Source organism: Paracoccidioides lutzii (genome assembly GCF_000150705.2).
Source record: "Paracoccidioides lutzii Pb01 unplaced genomic scaffold supercont2.14, whole genome shotgun sequence".
In the NCBI taxonomy this organism is placed as follows: Eukaryota; Fungi; Ascomycota; class Eurotiomycetes; order Onygenales; family Ajellomycetaceae; genus Paracoccidioides; species Paracoccidioides lutzii.
Window position 1 is genome coordinate 375652 of NW_015440960.1, and position 24702 is coordinate 400353.

A 24702-nucleotide genomic window follows, 5' to 3' on the forward strand; every position below is an offset into this window, starting at 1 on the left:
GGGCTGTTCTGTCCAGTAGTAACATTCCTGATCGTCAACTTCGGTTTGTCCATTCAGTTGAGAGGTAGACTTAATCATTTTCATATCTTCTTCAAGCATGGACCCCAGCGTAGGTAGTACTTAAACTTCCGCGTTTGCCAAACGGAGTGTGACGGGATCGTCAAATCGTTCCTTGTATTGCCGTATCGTGTGCGGGCTCGGCTACATGTCCCACATGTAGTGCATTGGCCTCAAATAAGTTCCCAACGGCTTGATTCTCCGGAGCGCTAGATGAAACTTTTTAAGGATTTTAGGATTTGTTTTTGCTAGTGCTATTGGCAGATAGGGAGACAAATGTTCGTCATAGCAGTAAACCAGCGGAAAGCAACGACATCGATGGAGGTATTACTGTCATAAGTCTTCTCGCTTTGTTCGCATCAGCTGTGGTTTTTATTCGAAACTCCCTTCCCCTCCCTCGTCTCCCTCCCCACCTCCTCTCGCCCCATTCTATATGGCGCACACGCATTGTGAGAAGCCCGAGGGAAAAGGGTACACGACATATTGTTACATAGTTGAACCGTTTTCTAGCGCAACCAAAGAAAGCTTGACGTAGAGCTCTTTTCTCTTTCACTCCTTTAACCCCCTTTCTCATAAGCTTGCACTGACGGAGGGTCAGGGGAGGGGAGCCGGCAAAGGCGCAGATTAACAAACATGTGGCAGGCGGCTTGTCCGCTCACTTAAAACACTGTTGGCCCAATGTTGACAAGGGTCCTTGAGCCCTGGATGCAAAGATAAATCACTCCTCTGGTTCTTCATCAATGGATGGCGAGCAGGTCCCGCGACAGCCCATATTATATTGTGAACCAGAGAATGGAGGGGAGAGTTTAAAGCAGAAAAGAAAAGAAAAGTTCTTCTTCAAACTGGCGATACAGGGCCCAGCATGCGCTCATCGTTGGCTCAGCCATATCTCGATTTGCGCATCTTTTTTTCTTTCTTTCTTTCTCTTTCTTTTTCTTCTTCTTCTTTTTTAAATTTTTTATTTTAATTTTGTTTTATTTTTATTTTTATTAAAGTAATTCCACTCCCCTAAAGATCTTGGCAGAGGACATATCCGGAGGGTCGTTCTGTTAAAACAAAAACATAGAAAAAGCAAAGATGGGAATACCAGAGGCCCGTGTCACGCAGACAGTCGACTCTGTTCCTACCAATGCATGTCGCTCAAAATTGAGGTCCTCTGACCACGGGTATTTGCTGATGGCTTGTTGGCAAGCCCTGGATCTGGAGAGAGAGCAGGGCGGGAACTTTCCCCTTCAGCGCCACTATATTTGTTCCTGAACAGTTGATTCGAGAAAGCTCATTTTTGGGGCAGAGCAGAGAAATGTAGTTTGAAGCGATCGGATGTTTGAAGAATAGGTTGGGTATAGAGTGGTGAAGAACAAAAAAGAAATATGGCGTGCAGGACAATGTTGTCAAACCACCCATAGTCTATCCGCAAATCGGTGAGACCGTAAGCTGATTGACTAATAAAACTGAATGTCGCAAAAAAAAAAAAAGAAAAAAAAAAAAGATTTTGAAGCGCAAGAAGCGATGTATCGTAACCCACATTTCATCCCCACAGCTGTCCGTTATTTGGTCATGGATCGAAATAATGTGCCTTAGAAGAACAAGATGTCGATAGATGTACCACAATAATTTTGCTCGAGTTTCTTTCTAGGGTTAGCGGTCTTGGTGGTGGCCAGACCTCTTGGAGGGAGGGGCCTAGTACGTTCCAGGGCAGCTGCCACTGAATCCGGGGGGGGATAATGCCTAACCTGGGGATTTTCGGCGTTCTGGTTGGCCCGCACCTGGTGTGTGTGATGGGGTGGGGGGGGTTTTGCGCCCTAAACCTGGTTAAGAATGAGCCCCGCTTGGGGGCTTAGTGTGGGGAAGGAAAGGTTACTTCTCGTATAGTTACCAGAACTTAGGAACATACCCATCGCTTGAAGGAATTCGAAGAGCTTGACAGGTTCTCTTCACAATACTGCCACCACCACCACCACCACCACCACCACCACCAACCACTACCACTACCATCATCCCCCTCACCATCACCATCACCATCACCACTACAATCACGACCGCGATATCGTCTCTATCACGCCAGCCAAACAGGCCACTGCTGCATCTCATAACAGATCAGTCTTCCCCTTGATGACTCGGGACTGCTCATCGTGCGACTTGCGCTCAGTACCCGGTACGCAACAGCACAGTAAGGAAACTCCGGATCAATGCCAAGACGGCCAGCTACGTTTTCCAGTCACGAAGCGAGGCCAGAAGAATAGCCAAATGCTGGCTTAATGTCAGCGGTTCGCAGCTGGAGTTGAGAAAGAGACCCGAGTGTGTGTGCGTGTCTGCCTATGAGTGTTGTGTCTTTTTAATCCTTAACCAGCCATGCTCTCCACTGCCGACCAAAATGGCGTAACCAGAAAGGTTACAAAACCCAAGTCGAAGGATCATTCTGAACACCTCATGAAGCGCGTCTCAAGAGCTTGTTTGCACTGTCGTCAGCGCAAATCTAGATGCGATTTGTAAGTGGCATGGTGGCATCGGAGAATCAAAGTCATACATGTTTCTCATCCTTCCCACCCTACACAAGAATGGCAAAGTTGAAAGAGTTGAAAAAAAAAAAAAGGGGGGGGGGGGAGGGGAGAGGGGGGGGGAATATCGGATACGCGACAGGAGAAACAATTATTAACGACAAACCTCTTGACTGACTGGTTTTCTAATATACAGGGACAGCAGTGGAAGTCCGGGAACTCCTCCTTGTCAGCGTTGCCTACGAGATCACCGTGAATGCGTCCTAGGCAGCTCAAACAGAGGCGGTCGTCGTATTCGCAAGCCTAAAATCACCAACCTTGATATCGACCCCAATTCCTCTGGCAATAAGTCGATGCAACTCGCTCCAAGTGGATCCTCGGTGCCTCCAGATCCGCATCAATTTTCCCAGCACCAATATCCGTCAGACCACTTTAGACGGTCAGATCCACCTACCACCTCTACTATCAACATAGACGACGACGATTCTGCATCTACTACTGACAGTGCAATTGGGTCGGTCCCGAGGAATCCATCAGACGCATGGCAATGTCTAACTAATGTTGCCAAACGGGGGGCAGAGACCGCAAATATCGACAAAACAGGAGAACACTATTCCGATTCCACAAGGCGTGCCCGGTTGAGCGGAGAAGAAGACGACGAACCCCTGTCAGGCATCGATGCCTATCGACTCATAAAAAATGGTTCTCTAACCCGCGAGACTGTTTCCCATCTGGTAACCCGCTACGCGGAGAATTTTCATCCTTACCTTCCCCTGGTCCCACGAAAATACTTCGACCCAGCTGCTCTGGAATCATTTGCGTCGCAGGAGAAACATCTTCTCACGGCTGTTCTTACTATTGCTTCAAAGGACCTTGTGGACACGCCACAGGTTCACGATACCTGCTCCCAATATATGCACGAGCTGATATCAGGAATTGCGGCTGGTATAGATTGCGATGTTGAAGCGGTAGAGGCTTTGCTACTCCTTGCTGAATGGGAGCCACAAGGCCTGCGGCCAAAAATTGAGGCTGTTGGACGAGGAGAAGAGGACAGGGCAGCTTGGATGCACGTTGGATTGGCTCTACGCTCAGGATACTTTCTTGGTCTCGACCGCACCTCTTTTAGAGGTGATCCCACAATTGATGCGCAAGTTGATGGACGGAAACGGTTGGCATGGACCAGCTGCTATATTTCCGACAGACTGATATCTGTTCGCATTGGGAGGGCATTCTGGTCTCGGGGTCCCGGCCCTATGACTGGGCTTGTTAGTCAAGACTTCCCGTCTCTACAACCCCTCACCTCGACCGATGAAGACTACGCAAAGATTTTCCAGGCTCTCCTGGATCTCACACAGCTCTACGGAAACGTCCATGACGTCCTTTATTCCGGGATGCGTACGAGCAGCCAGATGATGCTTATGGGGGATTATGTGAAATATGTTGACGATTTTCGTAATGCCATTGACCGTTGGAACCGTATTTGGGGGACGCTAACTTGTAAGCCCTAGACAGTCACGGTTCCCGACTAGATAGAGTCGATTTTTATTCTTCAATTGCTAATAAAGGAATCTATAGGTTCGCCACATATCAAAGTGACGCTACAGATGTCTTACGAATATTTGAGGTTGTACACCAACGCCTTCGCGTTCCAAGCGGCAATCTCGCAGGCCCTTACGTCCAAGCCCAAGGGGGATGCCTCGAGCCAGAGAGATCACCTACGGGCAGCATTCAGTAATGTCGCGTCTATGCAGGATGCTCGGTTTATATACGCATCAGTGGATGCGGCGAAATCCTATCTTACAATTTTGAATAACTTCGTTGATCCCGAGAAACATTTACATTTTATGCCGCTGAGGTATTATTTGTAAGTTGATTCTTCATGGAAACGAGCGGTGAACATTGGCTCACCATCCCTTTTTGAATACAACAGGTACAGCATATATGCGGCTGTATTTCTCTATAAGGTAACACTCAGCAGCACTCTTTTGCTTCTATTCTCTCAAAACAGTGCAGGACTCAGTAACTTACGTCCTTCATAGGCGCGGTCATTTGGAGTAATGAATGCTCAAGAGGAACAAGGAGTTCGACATTTAATAAACCTCACAACGGATAGACTCCATAGAGCGAGTGCTGGACCGGACGACATCGGTGCGCGGTATGCTCGACTGCTAGAGCTGCTGTGGAAACCCAAATCATCCTCTTCTTCCGCCTCTTCAACGAACACGCAAGAGCCGCCGCGCAAAGATGAAAGCGTTCCCCCAGGAGCAGTTCCAAATAGACTCCCGGAGCAGTCATATGTGCAATACAGCCCTATGAACGACTTCTCCTGGCTAGATCTAGGGGCTGTTGGTGACTATGTCTCTGGATACCCCATTGGGAACCCCGGCATTATCGGTATGAATTCATATCAGCACCCCAATTCATATCCCGCAACCTCAGAGGCTATTTGGCCTGTTCAAAGTTTGCAGGTTGACCTTAACGGCAACCTCTTCTTTTGAGTTCCGGTCTAGGTGGTGTGTTCTCGTTCCTTGCAGAGTCGTTTTGATTTACCTGCCGAGGCATCACAGTTGACTCTATTAACGAGAAACTGTGGTTCTAGCAAATTTTGGCTCTTAATTGGCTCATGCGCGCCTTGGTTTCCCGGGTTGGAAGGTGGGGTCCGGCTGTCCGACGGTTCGGGCATTACGTCTGAAGGTTAACCAGATCCCCGCCCAGACCACAAGAGGTTATATATATACATTGTTGCAACAAGCACCGGGCGGCTCTCTGGGGTTTTGTGTGTGTGTGTGTGTGTGTGTGTGTGATGTGCCCACTCAGCAGCCAAAAACACCTTCAAACCTCCCATACCACAAGTAGGCAAATATTTTGATTTTTATCCCTTCCCACCTCAATGGCTTCCCTTAATGAAATTGAGGGCCGCCTCGCTCTGATAACGGGCGCTTCTTCGGGGTCAGTAGTTTTCTTTTAGGATCTCAACTGAATCCAACGAAACTAGTCCTGTCGCCAATCCAAAATGTTGACGTGGTTTATTTCCCCGGTCGCAGCATAGGCGAAGCATGTGCCCGTAGACTTGCAAGACGAGGCGTCCACCTTGCACTAACCTACTCCAAAAATCTCGACGGAATGCGCGCTGTAGTTGACGATATTAAACGGCTTAACATCACTGCTGCTGGATGCACGCTGAGAGTGTCAATCCATCAAGTCGACGTTGGAGTCCCCGAGCAGATCAGCCGCATGTTCGAGGAGATTGAGCACGAGCACATGCAAACCCCTGATATCCTTGTATCGAATGCAGGCTACGGCAAGCGCATCTCACAGATATGGGATATCCCGTTGGAGGAGTTTGATTATACCATCAATGTGAATTTACGTGCATCATTCCTTTTGGTTAAGGGGGTTGTGGGGCGGATGAAGGAGCAGCGATGGGGTCGGATTGTGTTTATGTCTTCCATTGCGGCATATGGCGGAGGCATCAACGGATGTCGTACGGTTGTCCATCTTCTCCAGTTTTTTAAAACATTACATATTTTTGGTTTCCCTAGACGTGGTATGTATGCTCTAACAACTTCAAAAATAAACAGACTATGCGGCGTCCAAAGGCGGTTTAGCTGGCATGATGAAAAATCTTTCAACCCGCCTTGCCGAATATAACATCAGCGTCAACGACGTCGCCCCTGCGATGATCGGAGAAACAGGCATGATACCTAACGCCCAAGCAATTCCGGATGTTGCAGCTAGTATTCCTCTGGGCCGGTTGGGATTACCAGAGGAGGTTGCGAATGTCGTGGAGATGTGTGTGCAGACGGGGTACCTAACGGGCCAGAGTGTGGTGTTGGCTGGAGGGTTGAAGTGAAGATAAATTTATAGATCGTTTTGTAAATGTCTTATGATTTATGTTTAGATTTGTGACTTCTTATGTGTGAGATGCAATTGAGATAATAAGGTGCATGTGCAGCACGGTTATCTTTCAGCTTTTATTATTTGTGTTTTATTTTTTTTTATTTTGGCATATATTGTCTCCATTTAACTACAGCTCGGGGCACAACGAGAGAAAAAGCCCTCTTGAGATGTGGGAGTACACCATACCTCTCGACGATCGATCTCTTTACCTAGGGCCATAAGACTAATAGAAGTTACATATTGAAACTACATACTTAATCATAAACTCAAAACTCCTCCTCCGATATAATCAGTAAATCATAATTCGTAACTCGTAACCGAGAATAATTAATTCAACTACTTGCATCATCTCTTTCAGTTACGGTCCCCTCCCGACCTCTTCCCCCGAAACAACCACAACCTTAACAACCGCCCGCCCCTCCTCATCCACCCCTTTCCCCGCCAGCTCAAACGCCCTAACACCGTCCTCCAGCCGCACCCGATGGGTCGCCACCTTTTCCGCCACACCCTCAAGCTTTCCACTACCCATCAACTCCACCGCATCGGGGTATCCCCGCCCATCATACCGAAACACACCAATGAGATCCACCTCGCGCAATGCCGCTGCGGCCAGCGGTATATTAGGCTGGGGTTCCCCACCCATACCAATCAACACCACCGCGCCACCGGGCCCAGTGGCATGGATACCTGTCCGAATGCAGCTAGCCACGCCAGTGCAGTCATAGGTGCGGCTGAAGCCATGCGGAATGGAGAATCTAGTAAGCATCTGCTGGGCCGTCTCCGTTTCCGGCGGCAGAACAGAAGCCGAAGAGGATTTGGGGAGCAGAAATGTTTGTATCTTCCCCTGTGGGAAGGGGAGGGATGAAGCGAGGTTCAGCCTCGCTTCGTCGATATCTGCAATGATGAGGGTGGTGAAGTGCTGCGTCGCGGCCAGCGCAGATGCGAGAAGGATGCCAATGGCCCCGGCCCCAAAGATCAGCGCTCCGGTCTCTTGGCCGCCTGACCGTGCGAGGTCCACCAGCTCCGCACTAGGAGGCTTCGAACGGCGTATCGCATGCAAACACACCGCAAGCGGCTCTATCAGAGCACCCTGCACATCGTTGAGGGTTGCGGGGAGCTTATGGCACATCTTTGCGGGATGGTTAGTGAGTTCCATCAGGGTGCCATCGAGGTGGGGGAAGGTCTTTGCTGAGCTCCTGAACCGCAGGTTGCGACAGATGTTGTAGCGGCCTTGCAGGCAGAGGGGACAGGAGTGGCATGGCAGACCGACTTCGAGGGCGACGCGGTCGCCGATGTGGAAAGTGTCGGCAACATCGGGGCCAATTGCTGTGATTATTCCCGATGATTCGTGTCCGAGACAGAGTGGGGATTGCACGATGAAGTCGCCGTTTCGCCCATGGTTATAGTAGTGCAGGTCTGAGCCGCAGAGACCAGTGGCCCGGATCGCGATTTGGAGTTCGCCGTGTTTTGGGGCTGGGTTTAGGCGAGATTCCTGGGATGAAGGTTAGCTAGGGTTGGGACCCTTTTCTTTCCTTTTCTTTCCTTTTCTTTTCCCTTTTTTTTTTTCTTTTTTTATCACTCTGTTTTTTGGGGCTGCTTTTGAGTGCGATATTGGAATAAGAAGAACCGATATCAAAGACCGTAACCAGTGGTTTATCGAAGTCGTTACAAGGAATTGCGAAGCTTAGTTGACGTACTTACTAATCTAAGGTCTTTGGGAGCATGAAGCACGAGGGCATAAGTAAGTTTTACCTTGGGAGGAGTCATCATTATCGGAGTTTCTAATAATCCAACCAAAAATATATATATATATATATATATATATATATATATATTATATAAAAAGAAAATGGAGAATATATTTCTCTATCTGCCGCATATGGTAGCTGGATGCGAATGGCCTTTTAACAGTGGCGAATGGATCGTATGTATATAAGCGTTTACCATCCGATATCCGGTTGTCAGCGGGGAACAAAGAAACTTGCAACCCAAAGAATATATAGTTCTGGCAAATGGTGGCCTTTCTCCTGATATTAATATACTAAAAGGGCGCGGAGCCGAACTACGGGAATTCCACTGAAAATTTTGTACCTTATTGTTAAACACCGCATTTGAGTGTTTTGGTGGGACAAAGAGCGGAACACTTTTACGAGTCCTCCGAAGACGGAGTGTACTATGCCGACTTTTGACTGTTGGGGGGGGGGGGGGGGAAGTTGCAGGAAAACTGCAGAAACAAGCGCCCCCCCCAGCCATAGAGAACAGCGAAGGCGATGAGCTGTGTAGCTTGTGTAATATGTAGTTCAAGAGTTACTACTTTTGCAGAGCTCTCGAGGCCTCCTCCTCATCTCATGAGATGCGCTCTTCAAGTGCGTTCGTTGGGTTAACTGCTAACTAACTAGTTTAACTAGTTAAGGGGTCGGCTGGTTACTAAGCAAGACCGCAACATTTGCCGATTTGTCTGTCGCATCTCTTGGAGTCATCAGATTCAGCCTAAGAACCTGGACGCGTTCATTATCCGACACTTCGAAATAATGTGCGCCTGGCACAGGGCATGACAAACGAGCAGGCTGCAGAAAGGAACAAGTCGCTGACTGCCCCCAGTGGAGAGAGCATACTGTTCCGCCAAAAACGGATTACTTTTAGCCTTTGCCTCCGTTTCATGTTTCTCTGCCCGTTTCTGAGGGAAGATAATTTACTAAATATCCTATTAATTTCCCTGGAGTCATGGTGCTTATCTTGACCTCCATTTTCAATTGCCGATACACTCCCTGGGTCCCATCACATGCACTGAAGATCTACCTGGCGGAATGCTCTTCGACGCATTCTATTGCGCGGACGTGCCGTTGTCCCTGGCCTTTTCACAGGCGAAGTGTGCACAGGCTTACACGCAAAGGCCTGTTCTGTTGATCACTTTCATCTTCCACGGCTACCGCAAATAAATAAACTCTCGTCAATCGCGGAAAACATTCCAACGGAGAAGAAGCAAGGAAAATATCCAGAATGTGTCGGAGCTAGTTTCCCCATGGTCCAGTTCCAGGGAAATCCCAGAAAAATCGCTTGTGATTTGGCCATGATATAAATACGCCGATGGAGCACGGTAACATCGAAATTATGTTGTCAGCACACAATTTCTCTCTCGTTATTTTCTACCCAGGTCGATAAGAGATCTGATTTATCAATCTCGCGCTCCTGCTGTAACCACTGCAAATTCTACCGATTCCGTCTTTTAAACCTGTCTCCTTTGGGTTGTTATTCTGTCAACGAAAGAAAGAAGACCAAACCGGGATCGTTACTGGCGTCTTTCATTGCATATCAGGATTAGTAAATATCTAGTTTTGTTTTTGCTCCTGCAGAGAAAGACATACCTTTCGAGAAAAATAAGTTGTCAGGTCAACGGTAAATCTTCCCAATAGGAATATCAACCCATATCCATGGACAAAGTGTTCGATTACCCATTCACATTCTTACCCGTATATGTGACTCCTCTGGCTCCACCTGGTAGGCAGAATTCAATAGTTGACGTCGTGTGGACTGGTATTGATCTGCCCTTTCCCCCCCAATTCTCCCATTGAAGCTGGGCTCCAAAGCTTCATTCATTTATTTCTCTTTTTTGAGTCAAGAGCACTCACTTTGCATGCTTGAACTTGTTGCTGATTGGTATGGCACAAAATATGCAGAGTCTTGACGGAAACGATCATATTCTTTCGCTATTATCACACCGCCGTATCATTCTCGATTTAATCCAACCACCAACCGACAATGCCAGACCGAGCAGTCCTCCTCATCGGCGACATTGTCCACTGCAACAAGGAATGGAACGCGCTATCGTCTATTGTGACTCGAAAGGCACGTACCTATTATCTCTTTCCCATTTACTTTGAAGCAGGATCCTTCAATGATATTTTTGAGCTGCATGAATCCCTTATTGTGATCCTGTTAACCAACCGCCCCCTGTCAAAAGACGTTCTGTTACCCAGAGATCACCCAAAGTATAAGGCATTTATAATCCCGTCCAGTTCATCGTGTTTCGTTGCTATTTCTGCTTATATATATATATATATATATATATATAATTGCTTTCATCTCTCGTTCCTCGTCTTGACTTCTATTGCCTCTTCAACGCTTCGATGCGGACAATTGAGTGCGCAGTAAGGAAAGAAGTGCAGTTATCAAGACGGATTATGACGTCCATGAGAAAGAAGCCTTGCAATTCGTTAAACAGCCTTGGCCACTCTTAATAGGCAGCCATCATTTGTTGGGGCCGAAAAGGCCATAAACTACTGCCTTGATGTTCTCATCCGGACTGCTGCCGCTTTCATCATGACGTCTCATGGCCTTTGCTTGATTTCATGAGATCAATTCTGCCCGGAGATTGCAACGATAGCTAGATGTCATGCTTCTCGATTAGGTCTTGTGCGTTATTTTTGTTCTGTGTCCTTGTATTTAGACCGATGTCCAGCGAATTTGTGTGAAATGGACATCGGAGATCTGGTCGATCAGCGTGGTGAAGGCAACTTGAGGGAGAAATAATGCTAATAGACTGCAGGAATATCGCCAAGGAAATCGAGCTGATTTCATGAATAATTGCAGAAGTGGAAAATATGACGATGTGGTCGCGATATACCGGTCTAACGAATCCGTTAAGGTAAGTCTGATGGTTGACGTTCTTTCGGATTCAAAAAAAGTATAACACTTGAGAGTCACAGTGGGATGGATTGTACCACAGTTCACGGCCTGCAGATGTTATACATTTTGCTAGTTCCCCGCACTGACGACACATGTCACGCATGTCATGCATGTCATGCAGTTAACCGGTCCCTTCGATGCTGAGCTTCTCGGCGTGCTTCCCAAGTCACTCAAATTTATCTGCCACAACGGCGCAGGATATGACAACATCGACATTCCATCTTTCACAAAAAAAGGTACGTATAATTGCTTTTGAAGTCGGTTCAAAATTTTCATTTCTCACTTATCCAAGCGCTGTGGATATAAAGCGCTGACACACTTGGTTCAGGAATCGAAGTCTCTAGCACTCCCAGAGCTGTAAACAATGCCACTGCAGACATAGCTGTCTTTCTGATGATCGGTGCATTAAGACAGGCGTGGATTCCACAGCAGGCTATTCGAGCAGGTGAGTTTAAATTTCTCAACGATTCTCCCCCTATTCTTAGATTCGCAGGATTGGATGCTTAACCAGTATCTCCTAGGACATTGGCGAAGCGAAATGGAGCTTGGGCATGATCCACAAGGGAAAGTTCTGGGTATATTGGGGATGGGAGGGGTTGGTATGGTAAGTTCAATGCCCGATATCCATGGCAATTTTGGCCGCCAACGAAAAAAGAAGTTACGTAATTAACTGGACCTTTGAATTGCGTAGCAAGTCGCTCTTCGTGCCCAAGCCTTTGGAATGAAAATCATATATCATAATCGAAACCGAATCGACCCAGAACCAGAGGGAATGGTATACGTCACATTCGACGACTTGCTTTCGCAATCCGACATTATCAGTCTCAACTGCTCATTGACAGATGAGACTCGGCATATAATCGGGGGACCCGAGTTCACAAAGATGAAAAACGGTGTGATTATTGTTAACACTGCGAGAGGGGCTTTAATAGATGAGAAGGCGCTTGTGGGAGCTTTGAAATCAGGCAAGGTAAGTAATATTCCGGCATACAAAATAATTAGTCAACCTCTCCATTTAAAAACGAAGTCGAAATTTGTTCATGCTGACAGAATATCAATAATAGGTCCAATCCGTTGGCCTTGACGTCTATGAGCACGAGCCCACAGTCGAGAAGGAGTTGCTGGAGAATCCGAGGGTCATGTTACTTCCGCATATTGGGACCGTCACGTATGAGACGCAAAGAAATATGGAACAGCTTGTGTTTGATAACCTAAAGTCATGTCTGAAGGAGGGGAAGTTGCTCACCAAGGTTCCGGAACAGAGAATTCCTAACACAATATTGCTCTAAGTTACGTGTATGCGGAGTGACTTGGGAATTGGAAAGACAAGCGGTATTGATGTTTTGTCAGGATCTGTCTGGAATTATTTGAATCTTTATGGTGAGGGTTATCTGTTAAGAGTTTGATAGTCTGACAGCATTTGTTTAGAGTGATTTGAGTAGTAACTGAATATGTACAAATAAAATTGGCATGTTTGGGTATTTCTCAACGTATTTTGCGCCGTAAGTGAGTACAGTTAAGATTTCTTGTGGGTAATAATTTCGATGGATACTGTGGCACCCGCACGACATCTCTCAAATCGCCAGTCCCAAAGGTCTATTCATTCCCTTGCAAGGTAAATTTGTCGATGGAACGTTGTAGATTGGTATCAGGTTGAACTTGATGTTTGATGTAAGGTTTTAGTGAGGTGAAATGGCACTAGACCCAACACAGCCTAGTGGTAGGGCTTCCGTTTTAAAACGCTATCCCCAATTGGGACTCGCTTAGCATAAGCACCTGAGCACAAGCGATTGGCGGGAAAATGGTAGGGCCACACACCGTGACGAACAAAGCAGCCAAAGCTCCAACCATATCAGCATTTTTGAACGACTACATCTTTCCACTCAACACCAACCCGACGACGAGGACCATCTTTCACCACGACAACTGTATCAAGATGGTGAGTGTATTTTGCTCCCCTTACCGATTGCGCCCCTATGTCTGCGATGACCACTATTTTTATCCGTTAAATTTCTCTCTGTTGGATATGATGTGCTGAATATATATATATATATCCATCTCTGCACAATCACGATACCTTTCTCTGGACGCTCTAGAGACGCCTAACTAACATACGTATCTCGAACCCAGGTCCGGTACGCAGCCCAATCGATCCCAAGCACGAAGAGTGCCCGCTCCCGTGGCTCTTATCTGCGTGTCAGCTTCAAGAACACTCGCGAGACTGCGCAGGCGATCAATGGATGGAAACTCCAGCGCGCGGTCGCTTATCTGGAGAATGTGATGGCTCACAAAGAGGCTGTTCCCATGCGAAGATATGCTGGCAGCACTGGCCGGTGTGCACAGGGTGAGCTGTTCTAAAATTCCCCCTTGGCAGATGGTGGATTCGCCTTTATGGTGTAGTAGACGGGATATTGGACAGGGAAGGTGTGCTGGTAAAGTGGTAATGGAATGAATCGCTGTGGGGAGTTTCCAGAAGATTCAGCATCTCTTGTCGTGAAGGGGAGATGGATATAGTTTCAACGGAGGGACTAGTTTTGGCGGTTTGAGATAAAAGTCGAGTTGCCGTAGATCATGCTACTAGGCCTTTGAATTGTGGCTGGAAAGACAGAATGAGCGAGGAACACACAGCAATTGGCAAAGGTGCTTGTGCTAATCAAGGCCTTTTACGGAATTTAGGAAAGCAATTTGGTGTTTCCAAGGCCCGCTGGCCCGTCAAGTCCGCCGAATTTCTCCTCTCTCTCCTCAAGAACGCTGAGGCCAATGCCGACACCAAGGGTCTTGACACAGGCAACCTTATCGTCCAACACATCCAGGTCAATCAGGCTCCCAAGCAGCGACGACGCACCTACCGTGCTCACGGCCGTGTATGTTTTACCTACTATCTCTTACCGGCTAAGTTAGCTTTCCCGTGTTCCGTTTTAAACTAATTCCCTGCGTGAATATTTAGATCAACCCCTACATGTCCAGCCCATGCCACATCGAGCTCATCCTCACTGAAGGCAGTGAAGAAGTCCAGAAGCCCTCGACCGAAGTCAAGGCCAGACTTTCGTCAAGACAGCGGGGTGCTCAGATCCGACGGGCTATTACTGCAGCATAGGTGAAAAACGAACAACAGAAGGAATAAAAAAGCGGCGCATATGGCATTGTAGCTACTTTGTTAAAAGGTTTATACACACACCAGAATAACAAACCTTGTCATGCTGTTTGATTTAATGGTAGCGATTCTTTTTTCTTTTTCTCCTTTTTTTCAATTTCATCCGTGTGTCATCGATTTCACCGCCCTCCTATATTTTCATCTGGTTTTCTACCTCCTTTTCTTTACTCTGATTGTTGATGATGACTCGGGACTAAATTGAATTTCTCATTTACATTTTCTCTCTCCCGAATAACCAGATTTGAATCTTGCGTCCATGACGGATTAATGCTCACAATAGATAGCAAGGAGTGTGCACCCAAGGGTGTCTTCAACGAACAGGCCCGTGTAAATCGGGACACTGAGGTGACCCAGGGATATGAAGGGGAGCCTCGCTTAAGTTACGTCAGATTTTTGTATCGAACTCGATGCATTTCACCATGAATCAAACTTCCACCGCAAATGGTACCCACTGCCTGAACAAAATATGCCTCCATACCATCTCCCAGTCAAAAAAAGTTCATCAAATCCCAATTCTCAAATATTTTCCACGCCTAATTAAGCTTCGGGGTATGATGGGTAACCAGTGGTATCTGCCGAAATGAGGATCATTATTTATTCACCATCTGTCTGGGATCCTCTTTTTGTTTCTTAAAGACCTAGCTTCCTAAAAAACTTCACAACGTAACATTAAGAAATCGAGCTTTTTACGCACCACGACTAAGAAGAAACAGAAAAACTTTCTCGCTTCCATTTTGCGATTTGGCGTCCTCCTTTCATCCGGTGAATCATCAGTGTCACGTATTCGGCGAGCTGAGGTTTCAATGTATGCTTTCCCGCTGAATTTATGCAAGATCCAACCGATGACAGCACATTTGGGCAGTGGATGACCGACGACAGGACAGTCCTATGATCAAAGGAAATCCCCGTCCCAATCTCTACAGCTTCCAAAAGCCCAGTCGATTTCCAATGACATAGCTGAGACCCAAGCAATTTTATGGGCTATACATTTTGATACATGCGATTTCCGGTCGACTAATATATTCGTTGACGATAACCTGAATATTCTGTCTGTGCTAGACTGGAAATCTGGGTCAAACTCATATCTGTTCAGATGTTTGTTCGCCCAGTTTCGCACTTCGATACGATGCCTTGCACTTCATCTTACGCAGAGAAACACGACGGCAAGCAAAGAAATATCGCACCGAGTGCCAGTCCCTTAGCAATCTCCCACTCGAGGAGATTTGGGGGGGAACGCCTGAAAGAGAGGGCCTCTGATGCTGGTCAATGAACCATAATCACAGGGGCAGCTAGCCTAAATTCCCCCCAGGCAGTTAAACTGGGTTTTGGGGTGAACAAAGTCCATCAACGATTGATATCCGTTCTGACCATCAACTGACTATTCCAAACGAATAGTGTATACACAGGCTTCCATGCAGAAATCCTACGGAGAATCAACGTTCAAGTATTTCTCGGTTTGCATAATAATAATAATAATAATAATAATAATAATAATATCTGTGAGTATAGCCGTTCTATTACCATTTTGAAAATCTACTGCTGGCTATATAGCTGTGTTCTATACCCCTGGAAACCTATGAGCTGTTATATTCATTTTACTTAATATGAAGAGCAATAAGAGGAGCAGAGTTGACAATTGGAAGAACATCGGTCTACCATGTATTTTTTGTATGTGAAGCAACTAGTGTACCTATGCACCATGTCTGATTCAAAATAGCAGTTCTTGACCGGGAGTCATTTGCCAGGTGCCGGATTATCAATCGCAAACTAGTTGAACTGGCCCAAATGCGACGAAAGATGAAATGTCTCTCCTCACAAACCAAAAGAAACACAAAAACAGCCAACTTTATGTGAACTATTCATATCGAACATTGGCTGACCTGACATGCTTGTCCTTTTCAGTGAACACCTGCTTCTGAAATCGGTTTCCTAACATATCCTCAGAATATCTCGAACATGGGAGATTTATCCCTAAATCATAGGAGGCTGGGCAATGTGCGGGGAAATTTTATACTCATTGGACAATTGAACTGTGAAGTTACGTACAAGGATGGAGGATCGACATCAAATGTACTATGTGATTTTGCTAATTACAGTCTCATCAGTGTTACATGCGTCCTATCCATTCGTGTAGTATCCCGAATGTCTACCCAGATAACCGTGTTTTCGCTCTTTGTCAATGGTAGTCGACGAGACTTGCGACTCACTGCAGCCATGTAACACCGACGGCCATCAGTAGTCATTTCTTCAACATTTATTTGTCTATAAAACTGTCCAAATCACTTGGATATTTTGACTGTTACAGGGATATGGATCCGCGTAGATATTCCTCCATCTTTTCAGCGACATGATGTTTTCCCTTTTACTTTTCATTGTCACGGCTGCTTCTGCTTTACAAACCCTTCCACCAGTACGATGGCCTACCAATGATGGCGGATCTGGTTTCACATTCTCCGCGACGACGAATACTGTGTATATCGATGAGACGTTTGCGACACGAAAGGATCAAAAAGGGCTAACTCTTATCCCGCCTTCTGCGTATGAATTTGCGGAAACATTTCTCTTGGATTTGGAGCAAGTCACGGGCACAAAGTGGAATCTTCGGAGGACAAAGGAGTTCCCCAGGGATGCCAAAGGTATTCTGCTCGGCGGGTTTAGGGATGATGCTGATGGATTAACTTACGAAAATGGAACACCGACGGAGGAGGGTTACGAGCTCGAAATTAAGGATGGCGCAGCATTCATCGGCGGAACCGGAGCTCGTGGCATGTACTGGGGCACACAGACACTTCTACAATTGTTTCTTATAAATGGCGAAAAGGAGATACCCGCTGGCCGAACAGTTGATGCTCCTTCATATTCGACCCGTGGATTCTCACTTGATGCTGGACGGAAGTGGTACTCTCCATCTTTCCTGAAAGAACTTTGCACATATGCGTCGTTTTTCAAGATGTCTGAATTCCAATACCATACCAGTGACAACTATCCCCTTAATCGTGGGCATAATGAAACATGGAATAAAGTTTACTCACAGTTCTCGCTACGGCCAGAGAACGAGGAATTACATGGAATTGTCCAGCGCATGAACGAAACCCTTACTCGAGCGGACTTTGAAGATCTACAGCAGCATTGCGCCCGGCGCGGTGTCACCGTTATTCCAGAGATCGAGGCTCCAGGACACTGTTTGTTTATCACCAAATGGAAACCAGAGCTTGCATTAAAGAAAAAGGATTTGCTAAATTTAACCCATCCCGAATCAATTCCTGTCGTTAAAGCCATCTGGGAAGAATTTCTCCCTTGGTTTCAGACGAAGGAAGTTCACATCGGGGCAGATGAATATGATCCCACCCTCGCGGACGACTATATAAACTTTGTTAACGAGATGGCTAAATTTGTTAAATCTAAGTCAGGGAAAGATATACGAATCTGGGGAACACACGAGCCATCCGAGAACCTTACTATATCGAAGGACATCATCATCCAGCACTGGCAGTATGGTCAATCAGACCCTCTTCAACTCGAGAGAGATGGATATCGATTCATTAACTCTCAAGACTGGTGGGCGTACATGTCAATTAAAAATGACCACATGCCTATTCTGCCCGCTCGCTATGCACAAATTTTTAACAACACTCGTGTTCTGAATTTTGCGGATCAGACAGACTGGCAATGGGAGCCGTCCTTTTACAATCCGGTCAATCGGACGGAGCAAGTTAAACCAGACTCGAAAGGTAATAAGGGTGCTATCATGGCGGCGTGGAATGATAACGGATATGATGCCTCCACACAACTCGAGGCATACTACGCAATGAGGGATGGGATTCCTGTTGTCGCAGCCAGAGCGTGGGCGGGATCACGTGGAGAGCGTCTTGACAGCGGTTCTTTGTCAGGGACAATCGAGCTTCTAACAAACAGAGCCCCAGGTCAAAACCTTGACAGACGAATACTGTCCCTTGAAAAAGGTGGTATCAAGACTCCTGACCCACTAATAAAATGGAGCCGCGAAACAGGAGCAAAAACGCTAGGATATGGGAGCAAAGGGATGGACTACACCTTGATCCTCGACACGACTGGTCCGTTCAAGCTTATCTCGAACGATACAACGCTTTCCCTCTCCCAAGGTGGAAGTCTTGTCTTCACCTCTGATAACTGCGAATACCCGCTGAGGTCAGTGTCAGAGCATGATGGCTTTGATCCTGGTCACCCAGGTAGAATATGGACAAATGTTTCAAGTTCCACACACGAACCAGTTACCGTCCCGCTAAATTCGCGGCTGACGATTAAAACTGACGTCCTTAGCGGAAGCAGAGTGTGGTTGGATGGGAAATTCGTCGGGAGGTTTGAAGTGTTTGTTTTTGGGGGAAGAAACACGTTGTTTTCGTGGAGTCAGATGGCGTTTGTGGCTCCGCTTGATAAGATTGAAGGGGATGGGTTGGAGAGTTTGACGCTGAGAACCGATGACGTCCCAGGAGGTAGTAAACCTCCAAAGGATTCTGGAAGTAGTCGGGTTGGTTTTATGGGATTGCACGAGGCGACCCTTCTGATTTTCTGCTATCTTGTCTTCTTGGGCATGTCATGTTGACCATGTACGTTGCTCGAATAAGAAATATATTCTTTGGTGTTGCGCCTCATCTTCTTACTTCCCCCTGTGAACAAAGAGTGGTTTGAAGATCTGGTGGATGAGGTTTCAGCATCGTTTCGCTGTTCTAGCTATCAAGCAAGCTCTTTATCAAACCTATATTTCTGGAGCTGCGCTCCTCCTCCTCAGCATATCGAGTAGCTCAGTGATTTAGTATCGTGTGGGAGCATGGTATAGTTGCCATTTAGTTTAGCGACGATAGGTCTCATCCACGTCAGTAATTATATAGAAGGCCGCATCAGCACGATAAACAGAGCCATGTTTGTAACAGATAAACTGATTCAACCCCGCGCACACAGTGGAAGCGAGACGCCCCACCTGAAACCAATCAGCCAATATCAGGCCTGTTTCTCGTCTCCCCCCAGACACACATCTATGAGATGGCTGCATGCATTCTCATTGTTTATGTATGCATTCGTTTAACTAGTTGCCGGCCTGCCAGAACAATGTTTTGGTAAAGACCATTCATCATGGAACCTCTCATTGCACAGCTCAAAGTTTTAGGCAAAACTATAGGTGGGATTCTACAGGCGAGACTCGCTTGCACGGAACAGAACCCCTCTTGTAGAAATACTGAAATGACAGAGTGTTTTCTACTCTAGATTGAGGCTTTGTATGATGCATTGAGCACTGAGAGTCACCAAATCTGAAGATAAGATAACATACACCTCTGTCCATTGAGAAGACAGAGCCCGCCCCGCTACCACTCGTGGTGAAACCAATCCTGACATCACTGGGGTATCCTGGAACAGAACACATTGTGATAGTCGTTTAGGTGGGGCTTTCAATTTACAGGTAGAAGCCAATACCCGGACATGGCTTCAAAAGCTGAGGCCACATATTTTGAATTGTTCCCGTTATCAATGTTCATCGAAGATTCCCCTCCAAGGACTTCCGTAGAAATGGGGGCGGAAGAAGACGACGCCGAGGAGGAAGTGCTGTTATTCAAGCAATTCCACGCCTCTGCTGGCCAAAGCTGGATTTGCTCTGTGGGTTATCATTTTACGCTGTATGAACGTATTGAAAAGCTCAGCTCCCCTCGAGCTGCGACCTGAAGAGCCTATTTTCTGAGTACTCCAGCCGGGAATTCCAAATCGTCCAGTGAACGGGGATGTTGTCCTTTCTGTCGTTAGTTTGAACCGCTTTGCTTGGCTCAGCGGTTTATAAGGAGCCTCTTGGAACAGTGTGGTTTATCTCCGATGACATTTGGGAGGTTGTTAACAGTTGGTATTTCGCTCTCAGTCAGGTGACCTGGCGATGGATATCAAGCTGAGGTGGGAAGATAACAGCGGCAAGTTTACCGCCGTTCCAAGATCATGCAGAGGAATCGTTGGAGCTGCAGCTGTTATGATTCGATTCTCCGTCAACACTGGAGGCTGGACACGGATCACCCCCCAAGACCAGTCTAGGCTTGCTTGCTGGGCAATTCGGGAATTCAAGGCTTAAGCTTCGGGGATCTTCTGATCGTGGCGAGCTGGCAGAAGCGAATGCTCGGAGATCACCCCACTGGTCTTAATCATTTGGCACCCGTTGCTGCTGGAGAAACGGGTGAATGAATGGTAGTTACGTGAATTCTCATGCTCTTTGGTCGTTTCTGAGCCAGTCACATCCAAAAGACTAGTTAATTAATGATGCGGCGTTTGTCGTCAGGACATGGATCAGCCTTGGAGAGATTTCTTTTCTTTTCTTTTCTTTCTTTCTTTCTTTCTTTCTTTCTTTCTTTTTTTTTTTTTGGCGCAGGCTTACTTGCTTACCCGAGGCAGATGGTTCCCGCTTGTAAGTAACCCATTTTCTCAGCGGGGCGTGGAGTTCGGTTGGGGAGAAGAAACAGGAAAGAAATGGAAGAGAATGCTGATATGAGGCTCCTCCCTCTAACCTAACGCCTAGCTAGCGCATGTGAACGCCTGGTGGATGCCGGGAAGTGGAAAGCTGATATGCAATAGGAGAGACCTGTTATTGCGCAAAACACGCCGTCCTGCAAGCCAAATATGGGCAATGGACGGCGACCCCTGTTTCATGCAACGCTTCGCAGAAACGTCTCTTCAGTCACTTGCTTGCTCGTTGGCTAGCTGCGCTTCTCAAAATTCGCTGCACCAACTGGACTTCTCCCTGCACCTGGCTGGATTCGGAGTGCCTCTGGTCGGTGGAAAGAAACGACGCTGAAATATGAAAGCGAACTCTGAGTGGTCACTTTTGCCCCCTCACTACATGGGGTAGCCTCTCCTCTCATGTTTAAATTTCCAGACGAGATAAAATGATGTAAGGGGAGGGGTTCATCCAGCTTAGCATCGGAGGGAAATATTAATGCCATTATTTGGTTATTTAAGCAGCTTGTCAGTCTCCCTCAATGCCGTTTTTCAGAGCCTGCGAGGTCTTATGTTGACTGCACCAAAAACCCATCTGTTATGCACGACTTGAACAAAGAACTGGATATATGAAGGAACCTATTTAATTTCTCTCTCATTTTGCTTTCCCCTCTCACTTCCAAAAGTTCCGCGACCGGCCATTGTATAAAATCCATTCAGTATTTCCACGATGATAGTCGCAAGCGGAAAACTGGCGATACCGCGGGGTTCCCTCATCGTGGTCACCGGCGCTAACGGATACATCGCTAGCCATATCGTCGACCAACTACTCCAGGCCAACTTCCGTGTGCGGGGCACAGTGCGCAATGTCACCAAAAACCTCTGGCTAAACGACTATTTCACTTCCAGGTATGGAGCCGGAAAGTTCGAGCTTGTCGAAGTGCCCAACATGGCCGTTGCGCACGCTTACGACGAAGCTGTAAAAGGCGCAGCAGGACTGATACACACCGCCACCCCAGTCCTGGTATCCTATGACCCCAACGAAGGGATTCCTATGGTTACCAGCGGCACCATAAACACTCTAGAGGCTGCGCGGAAGGAACCGTCAATAAAACGAGTGGTATTAACGTCCTCCTCTACGGCGGCCGCAAGCCCACAGCCAAATGTGGAGTTTACCATGGATGAGGGAACGTGGAACGAGGAGATTGTGCGAGCGGCGTGGGCCCCCCCGCCGTACGAAGGGCTGCAACGGCGCCACAATGTCTACGCAGCCAGCAAGACGCAGGGCGAGAAAGTAGCGTGGAAATGGATGATAGAGAAGCAACCGAATTTCGTGCTGAATACAGTTCTGCCCAATGCGAACTTTGGCAAGGTGCTCAGTCCGCAGCATCAGGGGTTTCCTTCCACGGCGGGGTGGGTGAAGGCTGTCTGGGAAGGGTTTAGGGGCCAGTATGCGGACGATGTGTTTAACAAACCGCAATATTACGTTAATGTGCGAGACGATGCGCTGGTGCATGTTGCTGCGTTGATATATGAAGATGTACGGGCGCAGCGGCTTTTTGCGTTTGCTCAACCTTACAATTGGAATGATATCCTGGCAGTGATGAGGAAGTTGTATCCCGGCAGGGAGTTTATTGATGACATTCCCGATCTGGGCAAGGATGTAAGCAAGGTTACGAATCAAGAAGCTGAACTTTTGTTGAACAGGATATCGGGGGCCAGTTGGACCAGTCTGGAGCAGACGATTAAAGAGGCCACGGAGGATTTTCTGTAATTCTATCCGAATTGGTTTTTTTTTCTTTTTTTTTTTTTCTTCTTCTTTTTTTTTTATATATATCTCCCCCAAAAGGTGTTTTAGCCATCGCATCTTCTCTTTGTTAGCTTTGATTTGGGCGTGCGGCGTTTTTTCGTCGGTCTTATAAAGTGGGAGTGTTTGGGGATCGAATTATGTTAAAACATCATTCGATGATTATGGGCGCAGTAGCACGACGGGAGTCACTTGGGCACGGCCAGTATCAATCTTGACATTGATTTTGATGATAATGACATCAAATGCTAGGAATAATGACTGTATGGAGATTTGGTATACAAGAGGAAAATACGAAGAAATAAAGATAAATCAACACCAACTCCTTATTTCAAATCAAGGAATCCCAATCTAATACAACTTTTAAAGCGTTATTTCTCATTACGAGATTTGTGCACCATCGGGATCCGAATCATCGCCATCATCATCAATAGTTTCAACTAATAGAGTTCCACCCTTGCCGATTTTTTCTCCAACGGAACCTCCAGCATCAACCTCGTATACTACGCGGGGCATAGGCGAGACGAGACGAAAACCGTACTTGTGTTCGAATCCTTCAGGGGGTTGACTACCTCCTGAAGATGAAGATTCGCTCCCGTCTCCATCTGCGTGCAGGATATCATAACATTCGACAAAGGCATACAGTTCCTCAATATCTGCCGATCCAGAAAATCGGCGAATCACCCTGTCCCCTGATGCAAGGCGAATACTAAGGCGAACAGCCTGCTTGTCAGTTGCAGGCGGCTCGTGTGGTATCGACTGAACTCGCCATCGTTTCCACTGATCAAGATCTCTTGCGAGCTCTTCGGCTGCTGCCCGTCTTGCTTGTGCTTCGTTCTCCTCACGTTGGCGCGCTTCTTCCGCCTCCCGTCGTTGCCTGGCACGCTCCCTGTCCTGTGCGAGTGATCGCTCGTAGGCAGAATCCTGCTCTTGACGGATTGTTCGGGACGCCCGCTGTTCAGCTCTTGTGGCTCGGACACGATCAAGTGGAGCTTGGCACTGTGTGATTGCGGAGCGAAGCTTTTCTATAAGTTCTGAGGAAGTAGTAAATCCGGAGGCTTTAGCTACCACGGACATGGCGGTTGCAGACACATTCGGGTTATGAACGATTAGTCCGAAAAAGGGAAATTTGGTGCATCGAAGGCCGCTGGCGACCTGATAGGCCTCCGAGTCCCGAACATTGCCAGCCCAAACTAAAATTTGGTTGCTGGAATCGTTTATGAAGTCCACGACTTCTTTCGAAAGTATGGTATCTCGGATCCAACTGCTGGTATCGTCATGTTCTGGAGATAGCAGGATCACAAGCAGGTACTTTAATTCTTGGTGAGCCTTTTCCAGCGCCATATTATACCCATTTTCCAGGAAGGGAACAGCATGGCTTCCATATTCTTCTTCAAATTCCCGGATGAATCTCAGGGCAGAGTCCTTAGGCCCCAACGGCCTTCTCCCACTGGTATCTCGTCTTACTCCTTGAACTCCAGCCGCTGCAGAATTACTCAACAATCGCGGTAGAAACGGGAACAGAGCTCCAAAAAGGCGAAATGAGCTGATCAATAATTTGTAAAGGAAACTAAACGGTGTGAAAAGGATGGCCAGTAAAAATGGAGGACGATAGACTGGTTGGTCCACTGGTTGGGAGGTTATTCGTGGAGCCAGTTCAGCTGTGCGTCGTGCATAATAAGAGCTGCTGAGAGGTATATCGTCATCGCCATTCATCAGATTTCGTGCGATTCGGGATGGGTACGCAGGAGGGGTGTCCATGGCAGCCTGTGCTTCTGCAACAGGATCCGGGACCTCGCCATCAAAGAATTTAGTTATCGCAATCTGGAATGAAAGCCGTTGGCATGCTGCATTCTCGCTTTTTAATCTTTGGGGGGGGGGGGGGGGGGGGAAGGCTCAAGAACATATTACCTGGACATTCCATTCCGACCGCTGAAGCAGTGGAACAGCGGCTGATTCATCCTGCCCGGTGACGGCAATATAGGTCTGGAGGGTGGTTTGCTGGCTAGGGGAAAGCTGAGAAATGTCTGTTGCCTCGGTCGACATTATAGCGACTAGTCCCAAAGCTCCATTCAGCGTGTAGAGAAAGGGGTAGGTTGAAGGTATATTCAGTGGAATTTATAAGCCGCGGCATCCATGGGAGGTGCAAGCAAGGT

The 24702-nt window shown here is 47.2% G+C and overlaps 10 protein-coding genes across 10 annotated transcripts; 8 read left to right on the forward strand and 2 right to left on the reverse strand.

The window, feature by feature from the left end:
* Window positions 1-1134: 1134 nt before the first annotated feature.
* PAAG_12028 (hypothetical protein) lies at window positions 1135-2316 on the forward strand (the record flags this gene model as incomplete). The annotated part of the gene is made up of 2 exons (XM_015847573.1): window positions 1135-1223; window positions 1965-2316. 2 exons carry the CDS (start codon window positions 1135-1137, stop codon window positions 2314-2316), a joined length of 441 nt encoding a protein of 146 aa, XP_015702798.1.
* Window positions 2317-2409: 93 nt separating this feature from the next.
* PAAG_12029 (hypothetical protein) lies at window positions 2410-6408 on the forward strand (the record flags this gene model as incomplete). Its single annotated transcript, XM_015847574.1, has 7 exons — window positions 2410-2546; window positions 2752-4052; window positions 4131-4419; window positions 4486-4519; window positions 4595-5015; window positions 5551-6039; window positions 6137-6408. The coding sequence occupies 7 exons, from the start codon at window positions 2410-2412 to the stop codon at window positions 6406-6408; spliced, it is 2943 nt and encodes a 980-aa protein (XP_015702799.1).
* Window positions 6409-6813: 405 nt separating this feature from the next.
* Window positions 6814-8222, reverse strand: PAAG_05377 (xylitol dehydrogenase; the record flags this gene model as incomplete). The annotated part of the gene is made up of 2 exons (XM_015845556.1): window positions 6814-7947; window positions 8157-8222. The coding sequence occupies 2 exons, from the start codon at window positions 8220-8222 to the stop codon at window positions 6814-6816; spliced, it is 1200 nt and encodes a 399-aa protein (XP_015699782.1).
* A 2809-nt stretch (window positions 8223-11031) lies between these two features.
* On the forward strand, window positions 11032-12430 carry PAAG_05378 (2-hydroxyacid dehydrogenase; the record flags this gene model as incomplete). Its single annotated transcript, XM_015845557.1, has 6 exons — window positions 11032-11100; window positions 11215-11377; window positions 11470-11586; window positions 11663-11745; window positions 11833-12111; window positions 12206-12430. The coding sequence occupies 6 exons, from the start codon at window positions 11032-11034 to the stop codon at window positions 12428-12430; spliced, it is 936 nt and encodes a 311-aa protein (XP_015699783.1).
* Window positions 12431-12942: 512 nt separating this feature from the next.
* On the forward strand, window positions 12943-14238 carry PAAG_05379 (60S ribosomal protein L17; the record flags this gene model as incomplete). The annotated part of the gene is made up of 4 exons (XM_002792604.2): window positions 12943-13080; window positions 13272-13485; window positions 13818-14005; window positions 14089-14238. 4 exons carry the CDS (start codon window positions 12943-12945, stop codon window positions 14236-14238), a joined length of 690 nt encoding a protein of 229 aa, XP_002792650.2.
* Window positions 14239-16642: 2404 nt separating this feature from the next.
* PAAG_05380 (hypothetical protein) lies at window positions 16643-18877 on the forward strand (the record flags this gene model as incomplete). Its single annotated transcript, XM_002792605.2, has 1 exon — window positions 16643-18877. The coding sequence occupies one exon, from the start codon at window positions 16643-16645 to the stop codon at window positions 18875-18877; it is 2235 nt and encodes a 744-aa protein (XP_002792651.2).
* Window positions 18878-19749: 872 nt separating this feature from the next.
* PAAG_12030 (hypothetical protein) lies at window positions 19750-19989 on the forward strand (the record flags this gene model as incomplete). Its single annotated transcript, XM_015847575.1, has 1 exon — window positions 19750-19989. One exon carries the CDS (start codon window positions 19750-19752, stop codon window positions 19987-19989), a length of 240 nt encoding a protein of 79 aa, XP_015702800.1.
* Window positions 19990-20191: 202 nt separating this feature from the next.
* On the forward strand, window positions 20192-20380 carry PAAG_12031 (hypothetical protein; the record flags this gene model as incomplete). Its single annotated transcript, XM_002792606.2, has 1 exon — window positions 20192-20380. The coding sequence occupies one exon, from the start codon at window positions 20192-20194 to the stop codon at window positions 20378-20380; it is 189 nt and encodes a 62-aa protein (XP_002792652.2).
* Window positions 20381-21469: 1089 nt separating this feature from the next.
* PAAG_05383 (aldehyde reductase) lies at window positions 21470-22513 on the forward strand (the record flags this gene model as incomplete). Its single annotated transcript, XM_002792608.1, has 1 exon — window positions 21470-22513. The coding sequence occupies one exon, from the start codon at window positions 21470-21472 to the stop codon at window positions 22511-22513; it is 1044 nt and encodes a 347-aa protein (XP_002792654.1).
* A 414-nt stretch (window positions 22514-22927) lies between these two features.
* Window positions 22928-24592, reverse strand: PAAG_05384 (UBX domain-containing protein; the record flags this gene model as incomplete). The annotated part of the gene is made up of 2 exons (XM_015845558.1): window positions 22928-24370; window positions 24458-24592. 2 exons carry the CDS (start codon window positions 24590-24592, stop codon window positions 22928-22930), a joined length of 1578 nt encoding a protein of 525 aa, XP_015699784.1.
* Between the last annotated feature and the right edge of the window lie 110 nt (window positions 24593-24702).